The following is an 18,089-nucleotide window of genomic DNA, read 5'->3' on the forward strand; positions in this document are numbered from 1 at the left end:
CTTCTCCCTGTGTGAGCCCCCGGGTGTGTGGCGCTGTCCTGCGAGGGTTTCCCTGGCCCCAGCCTTGCCCCCTCCCCAGGCTGCCATCACCCAGCAAGAAGTCTGTGGGAGCAGAGGGTGGGGTCATGGCTGGGCCGCTTTCAGGGACCTCTCGACCCCCCAGAGCCTCCCAGGCCCAGGAGCTCTCACAGGCAAGGAGGCTGTTTCGAGGCTGGACTGACCCCGTACCTGCCCCCACTCCAGACCCCCCATGGTCCCTCTTACGCCCCCCCCCCCCGCCCCCGGCAGGAAGGGGCCTTAACCTTGGGGCAGGGCGTGCCCCCTTCGGGCCAGGCGGGTGACTGTGCTGTGGTATCATGCCTGTCCCCCTCGTCGGGAGCGCGGACCCGGGCTGGCCTGTGGCCTCCCTGGCCTTCCTGGGGTCGTGAGGAAGGCAGCCCCCCGTCACTCCCGCTCCCCTCTGCCCGCATCCTGGCCCCCACTGCAGACCTGGGAGCCCCCGCAGGCACTGTTCCCAGCGCCCTCTGTCCTGACTGCGAGAGCCACACAGCCCGTGGGAGCAGGACCTCTCCCCCCAGCCTGGCCCCAGGGACCTGCCCTGCTCAGGGGACCTGGCGTCGGCTCCAAAGCCAGGCAGCTGGGCTGGGGGGTGGGCACGTGAAGCAGGTGCCTGCGGGGTGGGGGCACCCGCTCCCCCATCCCCCACTCACACCTTCTGCTCCGAGATGCCCCACCCACTCACCCACTCACTCTCTCACTCCCTCCATCACTCACTCTCTCACTCCCTCCCTCAGTCACTGTCGCAATCTCTCACTCACTCCCTCAATCTCTCAGTCAATCTCTCACTCACTCCCTCAATCTCTCACTCATCATCTCTCACCAGTTCTGCCATTTTCTTGGCTGTGCCCCAGCATGTGGAAGTTCCCGGGACAGGGTTCGAACTCACACCATAGCAGCTGCCGTGACAATGCTGGTCCTTAACCCATGGCACCACGAGGGAACTCTCCCCCATTCCCGCTCAGTGTGAGGTGCTTTCTCCCAGGGCGCAGGGCCAATGTCGGCCATGTGGGGGGACCAGAAGGGCCGTGGGACAGGCCCCAAGAGGCCAGAAGCAGTGCTCAGAGCATCTTCAGGGCCCTGGACCACAGAGCCCTCCCCATCCTGCTGGGCTCCCCCGTGGCAGAGGAGCCCGCAGCCCTGGAGGCCTGAGAGGGAGGTCCAGCCTGGCGCCCTACAGGCCCAGGGCTCACACATCCGGGGTGTGGGGCCCGGTGGCTGTCACACCAGGGTGCTTTCTCAGCCAGAGCCCCTCAGGGCCAGGACCGCCGGGCCAGCGTCTGGGCAGTTCCGGCCAGCCTTCCCCAGCAGCTGCGTGCAGCCATCGTGTGACTCCAGTGGGCCGGGTGGGGGGGCCACCACCCGCCTGAGCCAGGAGCTGGCAGCACAGCCAGGGAGGGGATGCCCCCCGAGCTCCTTCCCTGTGAGGCTGAGGCTGCCTAGCAGCAGGTGGCTGCCAGTGGCCTCTCCAGGCAGCAGGAACTCAGGGGTCCGGTGGCACGGACGTGTGCCCAGGAAGGTCCAGGGACGGGGGCAGGAGGACACAGGAAGGCCAGGACTGGGGGACCCTCAGGAGCCACGTCCCTCCTGGAAGACACACCCATCTCTGCCCACCCTCGGCCATCCGCCAGCCTGAGGCGAGTGCCCAATATTTACTTGGGTGAGGGAACCACGGGCCCTGCCCGCCCTCCCACGCGTAGCCACTGGGACTGGTGCCAGCGCTGGGACTACAAAAGGCTCCTGCCGACGCTGAGCCTTCCTCAGAGGCTGCCCCGGGGACTCCCCCAGACCATGGGTGTCGGCCGGAGGCAGCTGGCCCAGCTCTGGGCCCTGGCGCTCACTCTGGCCTGCGCCCAGCGCTCAGGTAAGGCTCACGCGGGCTTTCCCGGGCGGTCCCTGACCACGGCCTGGAGCCCCTGCTGCTGCCCCCCGTCCGAGGGCGGCCCTGGGCCTGCTTGGCCAGAGGTCAGGCCGAGTGCGTCTGCAAGGGCCCCTGTTCCAGCCGCCTCCAGCTCGTGGGCTTGGGGAGGGGCTCCGCCTGCAGGGGTTAGGGGCTTCTGAGGTTGGACTGCTGCCCTCGGCTGGGGGAGCAGCCCAGCATCTCTGAGCCCCCTGAGCTCCCAGGGCCTGGACTGCGCGTGCTCGTCTGCTCTCACCGTCCCCCGCCCCGCAGGGCCTGGCAGAGCTGCGCCCCCCCCCCCCTGCCCCCCACCACACATCCCCTCACCTGCTCCCTTCCCTGTCTGGGCCTCGGGGTGGGGGGGCCTGGGGGACTCAGTCTTGGGTGTGCGGTGTGACAGCAAGGCCCAGGCCATGAGGGTGATGGGAGAGGTTCACGGCCCCCCATGGCCCTCTGGGGCCCCCTCCCCTCTGGGCCCCCTCCCCTCTGGGCCCACGCCTCCCAGGGCACAGCCGGGCCCCGATGGCTGTGGGGTGGCTCCCGGCTCCTGGAACCACAGGGCGCATCCTGAGCGCTTCACAGCTCGGGGGCCACGACATGGCGCAAGGTCCCCGCTGCCCCAGGCGGCCCACACAGCCCGGTCCCCAGCCCCTGCCGCTGCTGGGCAGTCCCAGAGCCAGCACCACCTCTCTCTGGTCCTCGAGCGAGGCAGCCCCACCGGGTGTCCCCTTGACACACTTCGGACGCAGCCAGGGTGCCCTGGGCGCAGTGCGGAAGGGAGGGAGGGGCCGTGAGTGAAGCTCTGCACCCCCCCCCCCAACAACCCTCCCAGCTCCAGAGCCGAGCCTGGGCCTTGCCCGCGGGGCTCGCGGCACCTCGGGGGTGGCCTCTGAGGACCCGGAATCAGGTTCTCGGGTGGCCTCAGGGCCCACCCGGCCGTCCCTGGGCCCCACCCCTGCAGAGGCCCGAGCACCCCATTTGGGCGCAGCACCATCCCTGCTCAACCCGAGTCGCCTCAGCCCCGCATCTCCCCTGTCCACTCCCTCAGTGGACGGCTGCTGCCGTCTGCCCCCGATGTCCCGAGCGGGGGATCCGTACCTGGCCCTGCTGGACACTTAGTGGACCTGAATGCATGACGAATGAGCAGCGGCCCCTGGAGAAATCAGCTCAGGCCCAGAGAACCCCCCGAAAGCTCACGGAACCTGCTGAGGGGGTGGTCGGGGATGGCGTGACTCAACTGAGGGCCCAGGCGGCCCCAGGCACTGGTTTCCTGAAAGAGACCCTCCCGGCCCCCCAGGCACCCCGAGAACCCCACCATCCTGGCCCTCTGTCCCCACTCCATGCACCCCCTGAGGCCCTGTTGCGCCCTCTCTTCACACAGGCCAGGCCGGGGACAGCTCTGCAGACCTCGGCCGTGAGAGCCCAGACCCGCCTCCTGCTCTCCAGGGGCCCGGTGGTGAGTGGACCCCCTCATGTCGGAGCCCTGCCCTCACCCAGGCAGGCAAAGAGACCCACCCTATTTGCCTTGGGTGGCTTCCAGCCGGCTGGAACTGGTTGGAACTGGGAGGACCCCCCACCCAAGCCCCGGTCGGTCGGTCGGTCGGTCGATCCCCTGGGGCCCCCTGCAGGCTGCCTGTCGGTCGTGGCCGCAGGCAGGGCGGCCGGCTGAGGGCCAGGAGACGCACAGAATTCTTCATTTCTCCCTGGTTAACTCCCGCTGCTTCCGGGGAGGCTGGGGGTGGGTGAGGGGCAGCTCCTGGCATGGCCAGACGTCCCCGAGCAAGGCGAGGCCTGGGGGACAGACCCACCAGCCTCCGTGAGCCTGTCCCCAGCAGGCTCCTGGGAGGCTCACCTGTGCCTGATCTCAGCGCCACAGCCCCTAGAGCCTGCTGTTGATTCAGGCATGGTTGGGATTCCAGAAGCAGGGAGCCCCCAGTGCAAACAGCACCCTGGGTCACGCAGGCATGAGAGCCGTCGTCGGCCGCCGCCGGGCTCCTCTGCTGCCTGGCTCTGCACACGCGGCAGAATCCAGAGGCGGCTTAGAGCCGCCAACTCCGGAGTCTCTGGTGGCCGAGCTGTGGGGGGGGGGGGGCGGGGCAGGGGGCTGTGTGTCACCCGCTCTGTTTCCTATTTCCCCAGGTGACCTCCTCCGCAAGGTGACCGTCCACCCGCCTCTGAGGACCACCCCCGTGGTGCGAGGTGAGACCCGAGAGGCCGGGCGGGGCCTGTGCTGACCTGGGGGGGCGCGGCTTTCCGGGTGGACAGGGCCCGAGGTCCCGGAAGACTGGGCCCGGGGAGCGGCACAGCCTGGCCCCGGGCTCGTGGGCGTGCAGGCTGGGCACGGGCAGAAAGGCCCTGCTGTGCTCGGCCCGCAGCCCTGAACGCGGCGCACGGCGGCCAGGTGTGCAGCACCTGGGGCGACTTCCACTACAAGACCTTCGACGGCGACGTCTTCCGCTTCCCGGGCCTGTGCAACTATGTCTTCTCGGCGCACTGCGGCGCCGCCTACGAGGACTTCAACATCCAGCTCCGCCGTGGCCCGGCGCCGAACGCCACCGCGCCCAGCAGGGTCACCATGAAGCTGGACGGCATGGTCGTCGAGCTGACCAAGAGCTCCGTCCTGGTCAATGGCCGCACGTGAGTCTGGGCCCGGGATGGCCCGCGCGCCTCTGGGCCACGGTGGGGGTGGTCCCCCAGAGGGGGGCCAGGTGTGGTGCCCCCAGGCCCCTGCCCCTCCCGGGGGGCCCCCCGAGCTCTCATTCTGTCCCTGGAAGTGGTCCCTCCTCCTGCTCTGACCCCAGAGCTCCGGGCTCCCGTCCCGATTGTGGGCGCGGTGGCCTCGTCAAGCCTGTGACTGCAGGGACCCTCACTGCCCAAGGTCCAGACCTTTGTGGCCTGAGCTGGACCCTCTCTCCACAGAATTCAGCTGCCCTTCAGCCAGTCCGGGGTCCTCGTTGAGCAGAGCAGCAGCTACGTGAAGGTGGTGGCCCGGCTGGGGCTGGTCTTCTTGTGGAACCAGGACGACAGTCTCTTGGTGAGGGGGCTGGGCCTCGCCAGGGAGGGAGGAAAGGGCTCTGGGAGAAGGAGGGGGGCAGGACTTCCGGTGCCAGTGACCATGGGCCCCCGGGGTCCGCAGGCCCAGTGGAGACCCTGCGTGTGGCGGCCTTTCCTCCAGGGCAGAGCCCAGCTCGAGGCCACGGCTTCGTGGGGTTCTGGGAGGAGCCCCCTAGCCGGGCCCCTCGTCTGTCCTCCCTGACGGGTCCTCCTCCTGCAGCTGGAGCTCGATGCCAAATACGCCAACAAGACCTGCGGGCTCTGCGGGGACTTCAATGGCATCCCTGTCTTCAACGAGTTCCTCTCCCACGGTAAGCCCAGGACCATCCGCTCCGTGCCCCCCAGGCTCCCCGGGCTGTCGCCCCGCCCCCACTGCCCCCCCCACAGTGAGCCCTGGTGGGCGCTCCCCGGGGCGCTGTCTTCCAGCGACCAAGTTCCAGGTCTCAGTCCTAACAGCGCACACAGCCCTGCGCACTCTTGGTCCAGCGTGCACACGCGTGCATGCTACACGCATGTGCACAGACTCCACACACGCTGGCATGTGCAGCCTGCAGCACATGCTCACGGGCACACACCCACCTCCACACGCTCGCAGGAGGGCAGCCCCTGGGCCCCCGATCTCAGCGCCTGTGCACACACCCTCCCCCCAAATCGGAGGCTGCCTCCAGCCAGACCCTGTCACTGCTTCTTGGTCCTTGAGACTTGGCCACCAAGCAGTGGCCTTTCCCGTGACCCATACCCCACGTAGCCTCTGATCCCGGGGTCCCCTCTGCCAGGCCCACGAAGCCCCCCCACAAGCCATCCATGCGGGGCTGCCGTATGGGAAACCTGCTGAGGGCCCCGGGGCGAGGGCTCACGGTCCAGTTCCCCTGGCCGTGTGTGGCCCCGGCTCTCAGAGGCCGTTAATGGGCAGGCCTCAGCCCGCTGTCCTGCAGCCCCGAAAGCCTGGGGTTCCTCGTTTCATCTCCGGACTCCAGAGCTGCCACCCGGCCTGGCGGTGTGGATGGGGAGGCGGATGTAGCCAGGACACCCCAGGTGCGCGGGGGGTAGGGCCCCACAAAGAGCCCAGCGCTGTGCTTCCGGCAGATGTCAGGCTGAGCCCTATCGAGTTTGGGAACCTGCAGAAGATGGACGGCCCCATGGAGCAGTGTCAGGACCCCGTCCCTGAGTCCCCCGTGAACTGCTCGACCAGCTCCGTGAGTCCCCGAGTAAAGGGGCTGTGCAGGGCGGGGGCTGTGAACCAGGGGACCGCCCGTGCCTGGACTGAGCCGGCTCCCTGCTGGCCCCCAGGACATCTGCGAGGAGATGCTCAGCGAGCTGTTCCCAGGCTGTGCCGCCCTGGTGGATGCCAGCAGCTACCTGAACGCCTGTCAGCATGATCTCTGCCGCTGCCAGCAGGCCAACCTGACCAGCTGTCTCTGCCACACCCTCGCCGAGTACTCCCGCCAATGCGCCCACGCCGGGGGGCAGCCCCTGGACTGGCGGGGCCCCCACCTCTGCCGTGAGTGCCCCGCGCGGCCCCGGCCCTGCCAAGCTGTCTCGCCTCGCGCCAGAGGCGGGCAGGCCGTGACGTGGGCCGGTTCCCCTCCCCACAGCCCAGACATGCCCCCAGAACACGGAGTATCGTGAGTGCGGCTCGCCCTGCGCAGACACCTGCTCCAACCTGGAGCACTCCCAGCTCTGCGAGGACCACTGCGTCGCCGGCTGCTTCTGCCCCAAGGGTGAGAGGGACCCCTCCTGGCCCCCCACCCCCAATCACGCCAATGTGTCCTGGGTTCTCTGGAAGGAAGGTCTCTCTGACCCGGCCCGAGCGCGCCTGGGTCTGAGGACCCCCGCAGGGCAGGGCCACCGCGGGAAGAAGGCCAGGTCCCTCCACGCCTGCCACACGGCCTGCCTGCCTCTGCAGGGATGGTGCTCGATGACGTCGGCCACACCGGCTGCATCTCGGTGTCAGAGTGCTCCTGTGTGTACAACGGGGTGACCTACGCCCCGGGGACTGGCTACTCCACGGACTGCAGCAGCTGGTAGGACCCGGGGCCCTGCCCGCCCCTCCCTAGATGTGCCCTGGGGCTGCCCTGCTCTCCGGTCCCCAGAACCTTCCTGGATGGGCCTTCTGGGGACAGTGGCCCAGATTGTCCGTCCTCCCCCCCTCGGGGCCCCGGGCGGAAGCCAGCGCTGCTCCAGAGGCACTGAGGGGCTCCCGTCTCTGAGGTGACGCAGGCGGGCCTGGGCCAGACTCTTGCCTGCCTGCCATCTCAGGGGTGTCCCTGAGCCAGCACCCACGTGGTCCCTCCCTGCTCTCAGCACCTGTTCTGGAGGCCGGTGGAGCTGCCAAGAGGTGCCATGTCCAGGCACCTGCTCGGTGCTGGGCGGCGCCCACTTCTCCACATTCGACGAGAGGGAGTACACGGTGCATGGGGACTGCAGCTACGTGCTGGCCAAGGTAACGGAGGCGCCCGGCCTGGGCCATGGGTCCTCCCGCCTGGGGCTGGGCCCGGGGCAACCCTGGGGTCCCTGAAGCTGAGTCCTCCAGGAGGGCACCTAGCTCCGGGCGGGCGGGGTGGTGGGGAGGACGAGGCCGCCTGGGGGCCTCTGAGCACCGCCTGGGGACCTGTGCTTGCAGCCCTGTAACAGCAGCGCCTTCACCGTGCTGGCCGAGCTGCGCAGGTGCGGGCTGACGGACAGCGAGACCTGCCTGAAGAGCCTGACCCTCAGCTTGGCTGGGGGGCAGACGGTAAGTGCAGGCCTGGGGCTGGGGCTGTGGCCTCCGCCCAAACCCCTCATCCCACGTGGGCAGCAGGTGGCCGCCACGGCCGGAGGCATGTTCCCCTCCCTGCCTCCCCCTCTTGTGGGCCTTCTGAGTGACAGTCCCCAGAAGGAACAGCTCAGGGACAGGCACCGGCTTTGCCTGCCCCGCGTGGCCCAGGAAGCATCGCTGAGGTCCGCTTCTTTATTTGAGTGCATCTCCTTGGTTTGCATGTGACCAAAAAACACCCAGTCTTCGCAGAAAGCTTAGCCAGGCAGGCCGGGCTGGGTCAGGAGCCTGGGGCCGCAGGGGCGGTCAGGGCGTGAAGCCAGCTCTGCTTCTCCAGGTCATCGTGGTCAAGGCCAGCGGGGAGGTGTTTGTGAACCAGATCTATACTCAGCTGCCCGTCTCCACAGGTGAGGGTGCCCGCCCTGCCCCCCATCCCGTCCCTCGGGTCCCCTGAGACCTGGTCCCTGCGTCCCCCCCCATCCCATCCCTGCGTCCACCCCCCATCCCGTCCCTCGGGTCCCCTGAGACCTGGTCCCTGCGTCCCCCCCATCCCGTCCCTGCGTCCACCCCCCATCCCATCCCTGTGTGTCCCCCCCATCCCATCCCAGCGTCCACCCCCCACCCCGTCCCTCGGGTCCCCTGAGACCTGGTCCCTGCGTCCCCCCCCATCCCATCCCTGCGTCCACCCCCCATCCCGTCCCTCGGGTCCCCTGAGACCTGGTCCCTGCGTCCCCCCCCATCCCGTCCCTGCGTCCACCCCCCATCCCATCCCTGTGTCCCCCCCCCATCCCATCCCTGCGTCCACCCCCCATCCCGTCCCTCGGGTCCCCTGAGACCTGGTCCCTGCGTCCCCCCCATCCCGTCCCTGCGTCCACCCCCCATCCCATCCCTGTGTCCCCCCCCCATCCCATCCCTGCGTCCACCCCCTATCCCGTCCCTCGGGTCCCCTGAGACCTGGTCCCTGCGTCCCCCCCCATCCCATCCCTGCGTCCACCCCCCACCCCGTCCCTCGGGTCCCCTGAGACCTGGTCCCTGCGTCCACAGCCAACGTCATGCTCTTCAGACCTTCCACCTTCTTCATCATCGCCCAGACCCAGCTGGGCCTGCAGCTGGACGTCCAGCTGGTGCCCGTTATGCAGGTGTTCGTGAGGCTGGCACCCCAGCTCCGGGGGCACACCTGCGGTGAGTGGGTCACGGTCCGAGGCCCCCAGCCCACCTATGAGGCCGAGTGCAGGGGGTCCTCACGCCGCCCTCCCCTCCCCAGGCCTGTGTGGGAATTTCAACAGCATCCAGGCAGATGACTTCCGGACCATCAGCGGCCTGGTGGAGGGCACGGCCGCCGCCTTCGCCAACACCTGGAAGACCCAGGCCGCCTGCCCCAACATCAAGAATAACTTCGAGGACCCCTGCTCCCTCAGCGTGGAGAACGGTACGTGAGTCCAGCAGCCCCGAGGGCCCACCTGGCGCCGGGCTCCGCTGCCCACCGGCCCGAGGTGGGCGTCGGGCCGGTGGACAGGCTTGTCCACCTGGAGGAGGGGAGCAGGGCGCAGGGCAGGGAGGGCGGCGGAGGATCCCCGCACCCTCGCGCTGCGACCAGGCTGGGGGGCGCTAGGGGAGGAGGGCCTGCTCGCAGCTCGCATCACTCTACACGGAGCGTCCGGAATTGGGGTATGAAAGGCTGCGCGCCCCCGGGGGAATCTGGCTGATGTCGCCGCCCAGCAGCGCTGATGGCGCCCCCTCTGTCCACAGAGAAGTACGCTCAGCACTGGTGCTCGCGGCTGACCGACACCCACGGCCCCTTCGCCACGTGCCACGCGGCTGTGAACCCCAGCACCTACTACTCGGTACTGCCACCCCCCTGCCTCTCCCCTCGGGCCACGCGGCCGCCTCAGGGTCCCAGGGCGTGGCGATGGCCTCAGGGTCCCAGGGCGTGGCGATGGCCTCTGGGCCCACTCACGTGCTCACTGAGCCAGTCAGGCACGGGTGGGAACGAGTCCGGGGTCTGAGGCTGACCGCCCGGGGCTGGACGTAGACTGCTGGGCCACCGAGACGAGGAGCTGGTCCTCCCAGCGCCCCCCCCCCCCCCAAACCGCGGAGACGTGGCGGCAAGAGGCGGTGTGCATGTTCTGCTGAGGGAGCGGGGCCCCTGTGGGGGCGCTCGGCGTGCTGAGGGGTCCCTGACGTGCCTCCTCCCCCCCAGAACTGCATGTTCGACACGTGCAACTGTGAGAAGAGCGAGGACTGCATGTGTGCGGCCCTGTCCTCCTACGTGCGGGCCTGCGCCGCCCGGGGTGTGCTGCTCAGCGGCTGGCGGGACGGCGTGTGCAGTGAGTGTGCGGGGTAGATGGTCCATGCCCCATCCTCTGACCAGACTCGGGGGCCAAGGAGCACCCAGGCCAGGACCCCCGGGGCCCCCGTCAAGGACAACGGGCCTGGCGGGAACAGAGGAAGGGCCGGGGGACGACCACTGCCTCTGTCCTGAGTGTGTCCCCTGCTGGCCTTCCGCAGCAACGCCCACGGCCACCTGCCCCAAGTCGCTGACCTACCGCTACCACATCAGCACCTGCCAGGCCACCTGCCGGGCCCGCAGTGATGAGGGGGACGCCACCTGCAGCGTCAGCTTCATCCCCGTGGACGGCTGCACCTGCTCCAATGACACTTTCCTGGATGACACTGGCAAGTGTGTGCCGGCCACCAGCTGTCCCTGCTACTACCGGGGCTCCGTGGTGCCCAACGGGGAGTCACTGCACGACGGAGGGGCTGTCTGGTAAGAGCCCCTGCTGAGGGGGCGGGGAGGGCGGGGCAGGTGAGGCCCAGGGACGCTCTGACACCCTCTCCTTGCAGCACCTGCACCCAGGGCACACTGGCCTGCATTGGAGGCCACGACCCCACTCCAGGTGAGCAGGGCGAGGGAGGGGCAGGGGCCCTCTGCTACCTCTGCCTGAAGCTAGGGGTTAAATGTCCATGAGTCAGCCAGGCTGGGCTAGAGAGGGGTGGCAGGGCTGCGTGGGCACACAGCCTCGCACACGCTGCACGTGCAGGCACACATGCCCCAGGGTGGCCAGGCTCTGCCACTGGGGACCCCCTCCGAGCAAGGCTGGCAGGCCGCACTGGGGTCCCTGACCGGCGCCTCCATCCCCAGTCTGTGTTCCGCCCATGGTCTACTTTGACTGTCGCAATGCCACGCCCGGGGCCACTGGGGCCGGCTGTCAGAAGAGCTGTCACACCCTGGACATGGACTGTGTAAGTGCCCCAGGGATCCCCCCAGCCCCCACACCCCCGTGGAGCAGCTCACTCAGGCCAACCCGGGGGACCCCCGCCCGAGGGCTGCTGACCCACCATCCATGGGGCCCCCCGGCAACCCAGGCCGAGCTGCAGATGCCGGGGTCCGCTGAGCCGTCACCCTCGCCCACAGTACAGCTCCCAGTGCGTGCCCGGCTGCGTGTGTCCAAGCGGGCTGGTGGCCAGCGGCGAAGGCGGCTGTATCCCCGTGTCCGACTGCCCCTGCGTGCACAACGAGGCCAGCTACCCGGCCGGCCAGACCATCCGCGTGGGCTGCAACACCTGGTATGGGGGCGGGGAGGGCCCCCTGCAGCGGGAGGGGCAGCCCAGCCCGCGAGGCCCACTGCACCCCCCGGCAGGCCCCTGGCGCCCCTAGGAGCAAGGCTTGGGCCTGACGGGTGTGCCCCCCCCGCCAGCACCTGTACGAACAGGACGTGGCAGTGCACGGACCAGCCCTGCCTGGCCACCTGTGCCGTCTACGGGGACGGCCACTACCTCACCTTCGACGGGCAGCGCTACAGCTTCAGCGGGGACTGCGAGTACACGCTGGTTCAGGTACGCGGCCTCCCAGCTCTCCCCGTCCGCGGCCCACTGCGCGGCCCCAGGCTGGGCGCTCAGCCCGTGCCCGCCTCGCCCTGCCCCCCAGGACCACTGCAGCGGGAACGGCAGCGCCCAGGGTGGCTTCCGCGTCATCACCGAGAACATCCCCTGTGGCAGCACGGGGACCACCTGCTCCAAGGCCATCAAGCTCTTCCTGGGGGTGAGCAGGGCTGGGCGGGGGCCCCGAGGAGGCCGCTCCCCCACGGCCCCGCCAGGACTCGTCCTCACCAGCCCCGCCCCGGCAGAGCGACGAGCTGAAGCTGAGCGACGGCAAAGTGGAGGTGATTGAGGAGGACCCCGGGCAGCCGCCGCCCTTCGCCATCCGCCAGATGGGCATCTACCTGGTTGTGGACACGGACGCCGGCCTGGTGCTGCTGTGGGACAAGAAAACCAGCATCTTCCTCACACTCAGTCCGGAGTTCAAGGTCAGGCCCCGCCCGCACGGATGCCGCCCCCGAGGGCTGGCTGGAGATGGGGTGCGGGAGGGGAGAGCCAGAGCCAGAGAGAGACTCAGAGACAGAGACAGAGAGACAGAGACAGGGAGAGAGACAGAGAGACAGAGAGAGACAGAGAGAGGGAGACAGAGAGGGAGTCAGAGACAGAGACAGAGAGACAGAGAGAGACAGAGAGAGAGTCAGAGCCAGAGCCAGACAGAGACTCAGAGACAGAGACAGAGAGAGAGACAGAGACAGAGAGACAGACAGGGAGAGAGACAGAGAGACAGAGAGAGACACACACACAGAGACCGAGGCAGGAGGACCGAGAGGTGACTGCGGGAGACCGCCAGCTGTGTCCGGGTCCTGTGGTTGTTGCAAGAAACGATCGCAGAGTCTGGTGGCCCCTCCGTCCGTCTGGACCCCAGGAGTCCATGTGGAGGCTCCGGGGGAGGGTCCTTCCCGCCGCCTTCGCTGCCACAACCGCAGCTGCCCATCACCCCAGGCCCTGTGTGTGACGTCCCATCTGCCTTCGCTCGTGTGCCTCTTGTCCTGCAAGGACCCCAGCTGCTGGATTGGCTGCCCCCACGGGACACCTCATCCTGACACGTGGGGCCCTGCTGTCTCTCGGAGACCCCGGCACCCAGGAGCTGCCCTGGGGGACATGCAGGGCCCTGGGGGAGCGGGGGGGGGGGCGGTCAGGGGACCCCTCCTGCGCGCGCCCTGAGCCTGTCCCTCTCTGCGTCCAGGGGAGGGTCTGCGGGCTGTGTGGGAACTTCGACGGCAACGCCCTCAACGACTTCACCACGCGGAGCCAGTCCGTGGTGGGCGACGTGCTGGAGTTCGGCAACAGCTGGAAATTCTCCCCGTCCTGCCCGGACGCCCGGGCCCCCAAGGACCCCTGCACGGCCAACCCGTACCGCAAGTCCTGGGCCCAGAAGCAGTGCAGCATCATCAATAGCGCCACCTTCAGCGCCTGCCACGCCCACGTACGCAGGCTGGGGAGGAAGGGACAGAAGTGGGGACCGGCTCTGGCCACGAGGACCTGTGCAGCTGGCCATGTGGGACCACAGGCTCCAGGGGCAGCAGGCCCGGCCAGCAGCAAGGCACCGTGGTCCCCGAGAGCCCGCGGGACAGTGGCGTCTGAAGCCTCTCTCTCCCGCAGGTGGAGCCGGCCAGGTACTATGAGGCCTGCGTGAGCGACGCGTGCGCCTGCGACACAGGGGGCGACTGCGAGTGTTTCTGCACGGCCGTGGCCGCCTACGCCCGGGCCTGCCACGAAGTGGGCGTGTGCGTGTCCTGGCGGACCCCGGACATCTGCCGTGAGTGCCCTGGATGCGTCTGTCCGGGCGGGTGGGACACAGGGAGTTACAAGCCCTGTTGGATGTGGCGGGGTGGGGGGGGGGCTGAAGGGAGCCTGGCCGTGGGGGAGTATCAGGGGCGGCCGGACACCCTCCCACTGGCCCCTGGCCACGGCACTCCTGGCCCACGTCCTCTGAGGCCCCTGGGAGCTGCAGGGGAGGCTATGGTGTCTTCAGAGCAGCTCGAGGACTTGGTTAAGCTCGGTGTGCCAGGCCCGGGCTGTCCCCCAGGGCCAGCAGTCTGCCGCCGTGCCCCCCAGGCTGAGCGCCCCCCGGGCTGGGTGCCCGCCCTGAGCCGCCCTCTCGCCTGCAGCCCTGTTCTGTGACTACTACAACCCCCAGGGCCAGTGCGAGTGGCACTACCTACCCTGCGGGGCACCCTGCATGAGGACCTGCCGGAACCCCCGCGGCCAGTGCCTGCATGACATCCAGGGCCTGGAAGGTGGGTGCTGCCCTGCTGGCCGGGAGGGGCCGTCCCTGGGGGTCGGGCTGGGGTCTGTCCCAGGCATCCTGGGACCCTGGCTGCACTCCTTCTGACACCTGGAGGTGTCTCTGCGGGCGTGGCCTCGCATTCCCCACGGCGCTGTGGGCTGGGTTCGGGGCTGGTGGGGCAGCGAGGCGGCTGGGACTCAGGCCTCTCTGGCCCACAGGCTGCTACCCCAAGTGCCCGCCAGAGGCCCCCATCTTTGACGAGGACCAGATGCAGTGTGTGACCTCCTGCCCGACCCCGCCCCCACCAGCGCCCTGCCGTGTCCAGGGCAAGACCTACCGGCCGGGCTCCATCGTGCCCTCAGACGAGAACTGCCACTCCTGGTGAGCGGCTGGGCCAGCCCCGAGGAGCCTGGAGCATGGGGGGACTCGACCCCAGCCCACTGCCACTGGGGAAGGCCTGACCCCGCCACCTTCCAGCAGGGCCCAAGGGGTCCCCCAGCCTGCGTTCCCTGTAGGGTCCAACAGGGAGCTTCCTCGTTGCAGGATGACGGTGGGGGGCCTGGGAGTGAAGGCAGGAGGCGGGAAGGGAGCTGAGCCCTGACGCTGCCCAAGGATCCAGGGCACAGACTCCCTGGAGAGCAGGCCCCGCAGGATCTGGCCATGCTCGGACCCGCCTCCTCGGGTCGTGGATTGGAAGGGCTCCCTGAGCGGGCATGACCTCTGGGGCTGAGGCCAGCCCCTGGCGGGGGGCCGGCCCTGTGCCCTCAGACTGAACATCTGTCTTTCCGTCGCCAGTGTGTGCACCGCGAGCGGCGTGCAGTGCGCCTACGACCCTGACGGTGAGTGGTGGGCGGCCTCCCTCGCCCCGGGGGTCTTGGGGCCCTGCCTGCGCCCCAGCCCCTAACCGCTGGGCGCTCCGCTCCCCGCAGCCTGTGTCTGCACCTACGATGGGCGGCGCTTCCGGCCGGGGGAAGTCATCTACCACACGAGCGACGGCACGGGGGGCTGCATCTCCGCCCGCTGTGGGGCCAACGGCACCATCGACAGGGGCGTCTCCACCTGCAGCCCTGCCACCCCCACCCCCCAAACCACCTTCGTGTTCTCCACGTCCCCGCTCGGTAAGGCACACGCCCAGCACCGGCAGGGCTGCCCGCACCTAGAGGGGCAGGAGGGGCAGAGGGCAAGTCCCTGGCCTGGTCGCCCCGCAGCCGGGAAGGGCCGGCTCCACAAGAGGTGGCCTCAAGGCCCCCTGGCAGGACCAACGTCCCCTGCTCTGCCCTCCCTGCCCACCCCCCGCCCGGCTCCCAGCAGGGGGGAGGGGCCGCCCGCAAGGGGGTCCCAGGCTGGCCCGGGGACGAGGCCCAGGAAGCACAGCGGGGAGCCCCCACCCGGATCCACGGCTGTCAATCGCCCTTCGTCGCACCAGTGCCGCGCGCCTCTGAGCCCCCCCCCTCCCAGGGCCCCCTTAGGGCCTTGCTAGGGGCTTTCCCTGCGGGTAGAAAGCCCCGAGACTCTGGCTTTCGGGTCCCACATGCAGATTCTGGGGAGCCGCCTTCTCTTAGATGTGCTCAGTTTACCCCTTGACCCTGCTGTGGTGAGCTCACACCTGCCAGGGGTGGGCCCATCCTGGGGGCTTGGTCCCCTCTCTCCCACGTTCCCATCCTGGGCAGAGATGGCGGGATGGAGGGGGCAGCGCAGGGGGCCTCAAGAGCCCCGGGGAGCCCTGACGCCCGCCCTATCTCTCTCCTGCCCTCAGTTGTCAGCTCCACGCTTCTGCCCAGCACACGCCCCAGCCCTGCCACGAGCTCGACACACACGCCAAGCAGGGCCTCGCCCACCACCCCAGGCACACCCCCCGGACCCACGCCCCACTGTGGGGAGGAGTGCCTGTGGTCGCCGTGGCTGGATGTCAGCCGTCCGGGACTGGGCATAGACAGCGGTGACTTCGACACGCTGGAAAACCTCCGTGCCCACGGGTACCGGGTCTGCCGTGCGCCCAGGGCCGTGGAGTGCCAAGCTGAGGATGCCCCGGGGGTGCCCCTCCGCGCCCTGGGCCAGCGCGTGGAGTGCAGCCCGACGGTGGGGCTGATCTGTTACAACAGGGACCAGCCCTCGGGGCACTGCGACAACTATCAGATCAGGATCCTGTGCTGCTCACCCAGGGCCTGCCCCCCAGGCAGCACAGCGACCTCTCCCCCTCCAGCCTTCAACACAACTGAAACTGGGCCCACGCCAGGAACCAGCGGGTTCACCTCTGTGCTGACGGGGAGCACAGCTTCCTCAGTCCCTGTCACCACGACTGGCCCAACCACTGTCCCTACAACTAGCATAACACCTGGCCCGGGTACCTCTACCTCTGGCCCAGGAACCCCTACACCTGCCCCAGGTAGCCCTACACCTGCCCCAGGTACCTCTACCTCTGGCCCAGGAACCCCTACACCTGGCCCAGGTACCCCTACACCTGCCCCAGGTAGCCCTACACCTGCCCCAGGTACCTCTACCTCTGGCCCAGGAACCCCTACACCTGGCCCAGGTACCCCTACACCTGCCCCAGGTAGCCCTACACCTACCCCAGGTACCTCTACCTCTGGCCCAGGGACCCCTACACCTGCCCCAGGTACCCCTACACCTGGCCCAGGAACCCCTACACCTGGCCCAGGTACCTCTACCTCTGGCCCAGGAACCCCTACACCTGGCCCAGGTACCCCTACACCTGCCCCAGGTAGCCCTACACCTGCCCCAGGTACCTCTACCTCTGGCCCAGGAACCCCTACACCTGGCCCAGGTACCCCTACACCTGCCCCAGGTAGCCCTACACCTGCCCCAGGTACCTCTACCTCTGGCCCAGGAACCCCTACACCTGGCCCAGGTACCCCTACACCTGGCCCAGGTACCCCTACACCTGGCCCAGGTACCTCTACCTCTGGCCCAGGGACCCCTACACCTGCCCCAGGTACCCCTACACCTGGCCCAGGAACCCCTACACCTGCCCCAGGTAGCCCTACACCTGGCCCAGGTACCTCTACCTCTGGCCCAGGAACCCCTACACCTGGCCCAGGTACCCCTACACCTGCCCCAGGTACCTCTACCTCTGGCCCAGGAGCCCCTACACCTGGCCCAGGTACCCCTACACCTGGCCCAGGTGCCTCTACTTCTGGCCCAGGTTCCCCTACACCTGGCCCAGGTACTTCCACAACTGTGGAAACAACCCTCTGGACTACCAGCACAAGAGCAGTTTCAACAACGACCTCTGTGGCCCCAAGTAAGCCCACCTCACATGAACCCAGCCCAGTCACCTGCTTGCAAGAGTCCTGCACGTGGACCAAGTGGATTGACGGCAGCTACCCCGGACCAGACAGAAACAGTGGAGATTTTGATACTTTTCAAAATCTGAGAGCCAAGGGATACAGATTCTGTGCCAAGCCCGTGAATGTGGAATGCCGGGCCGAGAGCTTCCCTGACACCCCGCTGCAGGCCCTAGGGCAGGACGTGATCTGTGACAAAACCGTGGGGCTGGTTTGCCTGAACAAAGACCAGCTGCCCCCAATCTGCTACAACTACGAAATCCGAATCCTGTGCTGCGAGATGGTAGACACGTGCCTAAGAAGTACAACCAAGCCTTTCACACCTGAGACCACACGACAGAGCATCAGTCCCTGGACCACAGGGGTGGTGTCGCCTTCCACACAGCACAGCACTGCCTCCTCAGGACACACACCCACAGCCTCCAGCGTCACATCTAGCTGGCACGGGCCAACACCACCCAGCCCCACGCCATGTCAGCCCCAGTGCCTCTGGTCCAAGTGGTTCGACGTGGACTTCCCGTCCCCCGGGCCCCACGGAGGAGACTTTGAGACCTACAGCAATATCCTCCGAAGCGGACAAAAGATCTGCCGGCAACCTGAGTACATCAGCGACCTGCAGTGCCGAGCCCAGAACCACCCCGAGGTGAGCATCCAGAAGCTGGGCCAGGTGGTGGAGTGCAGGCCGGAGGTGGGCCTGGTGTGCAGGAACCAGGACCAGGGGGGCAAGTTCAGGATCTGCCTCAACTATGAGGTGCGTGTGCTCTGCTGTGAGCCCAAGAAAGACTGCCCTGTCAGCCCGATCACACTTCCCACCACCACCAGCGTGAGGGTCACCAGCCCCACTGAGACCAGCTCCCACGGGGCCACGAGCAGCACCACCTCTGTGCAGCCAAGCAGCTCCAGCTCGGC

At 68.4% G+C, this 18,089-nt stretch overlaps 1 protein-coding gene across 1 annotated transcript in view; it reads left to right on the top strand.

Annotated features, from left to right (window-relative positions):
- The first annotated feature begins 1,834 nt into the window (after positions 1–1,834).
- Positions 1,835–18,089, top strand: part of MUC5AC (mucin 5AC, oligomeric mucus/gel-forming) — a 34,549-nt gene continuing 18,294 nt past the window's right edge. Inside the window, 32 exon segments of the mRNA XM_047774060.1 lie at positions 1,835–1,921; positions 3,339–3,413; positions 4,097–4,156; positions 4,333–4,594; positions 4,877–4,991; positions 5,232–5,322; positions 6,098–6,207; positions 6,302–6,512; positions 6,607–6,732; positions 6,918–7,035; positions 7,316–7,454; positions 7,635–7,745; positions 8,104–8,173; positions 8,811–8,948; positions 9,031–9,195; positions 9,516–9,610; positions 9,967–10,093; positions 10,275–10,533; positions 10,611–10,663; positions 10,909–11,009; positions 11,182–11,333; positions 11,465–11,603; positions 11,695–11,808; positions 11,894–12,073; positions 12,832–13,071; positions 13,248–13,404; positions 13,757–13,885; positions 14,094–14,256; positions 14,671–14,714; positions 14,805–14,993; positions 15,632–16,324; positions 17,111–18,003. Coding sequence (XP_047630016.1) covers positions 1,849–1,921; positions 3,339–3,413; positions 4,097–4,156; positions 4,333–4,594; positions 4,877–4,991; positions 5,232–5,322; positions 6,098–6,207; positions 6,302–6,512; positions 6,607–6,732; positions 6,918–7,035; positions 7,316–7,454; positions 7,635–7,745; positions 8,104–8,173; positions 8,811–8,948; positions 9,031–9,195; positions 9,516–9,610; positions 9,967–10,093; positions 10,275–10,533; positions 10,611–10,663; positions 10,909–11,009; positions 11,182–11,333; positions 11,465–11,603; positions 11,695–11,808; positions 11,894–12,073; positions 12,832–13,071; positions 13,248–13,404; positions 13,757–13,885; positions 14,094–14,256; positions 14,671–14,714; positions 14,805–14,993; positions 15,632–16,324; positions 17,111–18,003 — 5,592 coding nt within the window. The 5' untranslated portion in view covers positions 1,835–1,848.

Source organism: Phacochoerus africanus, chromosome 4 (assembly GCF_016906955.1).
Source record: "Phacochoerus africanus isolate WHEZ1 chromosome 4, ROS_Pafr_v1, whole genome shotgun sequence".
Taxonomy (NCBI): domain Eukaryota; kingdom Metazoa; phylum Chordata; class Mammalia; order Artiodactyla; family Suidae; genus Phacochoerus; species Phacochoerus africanus.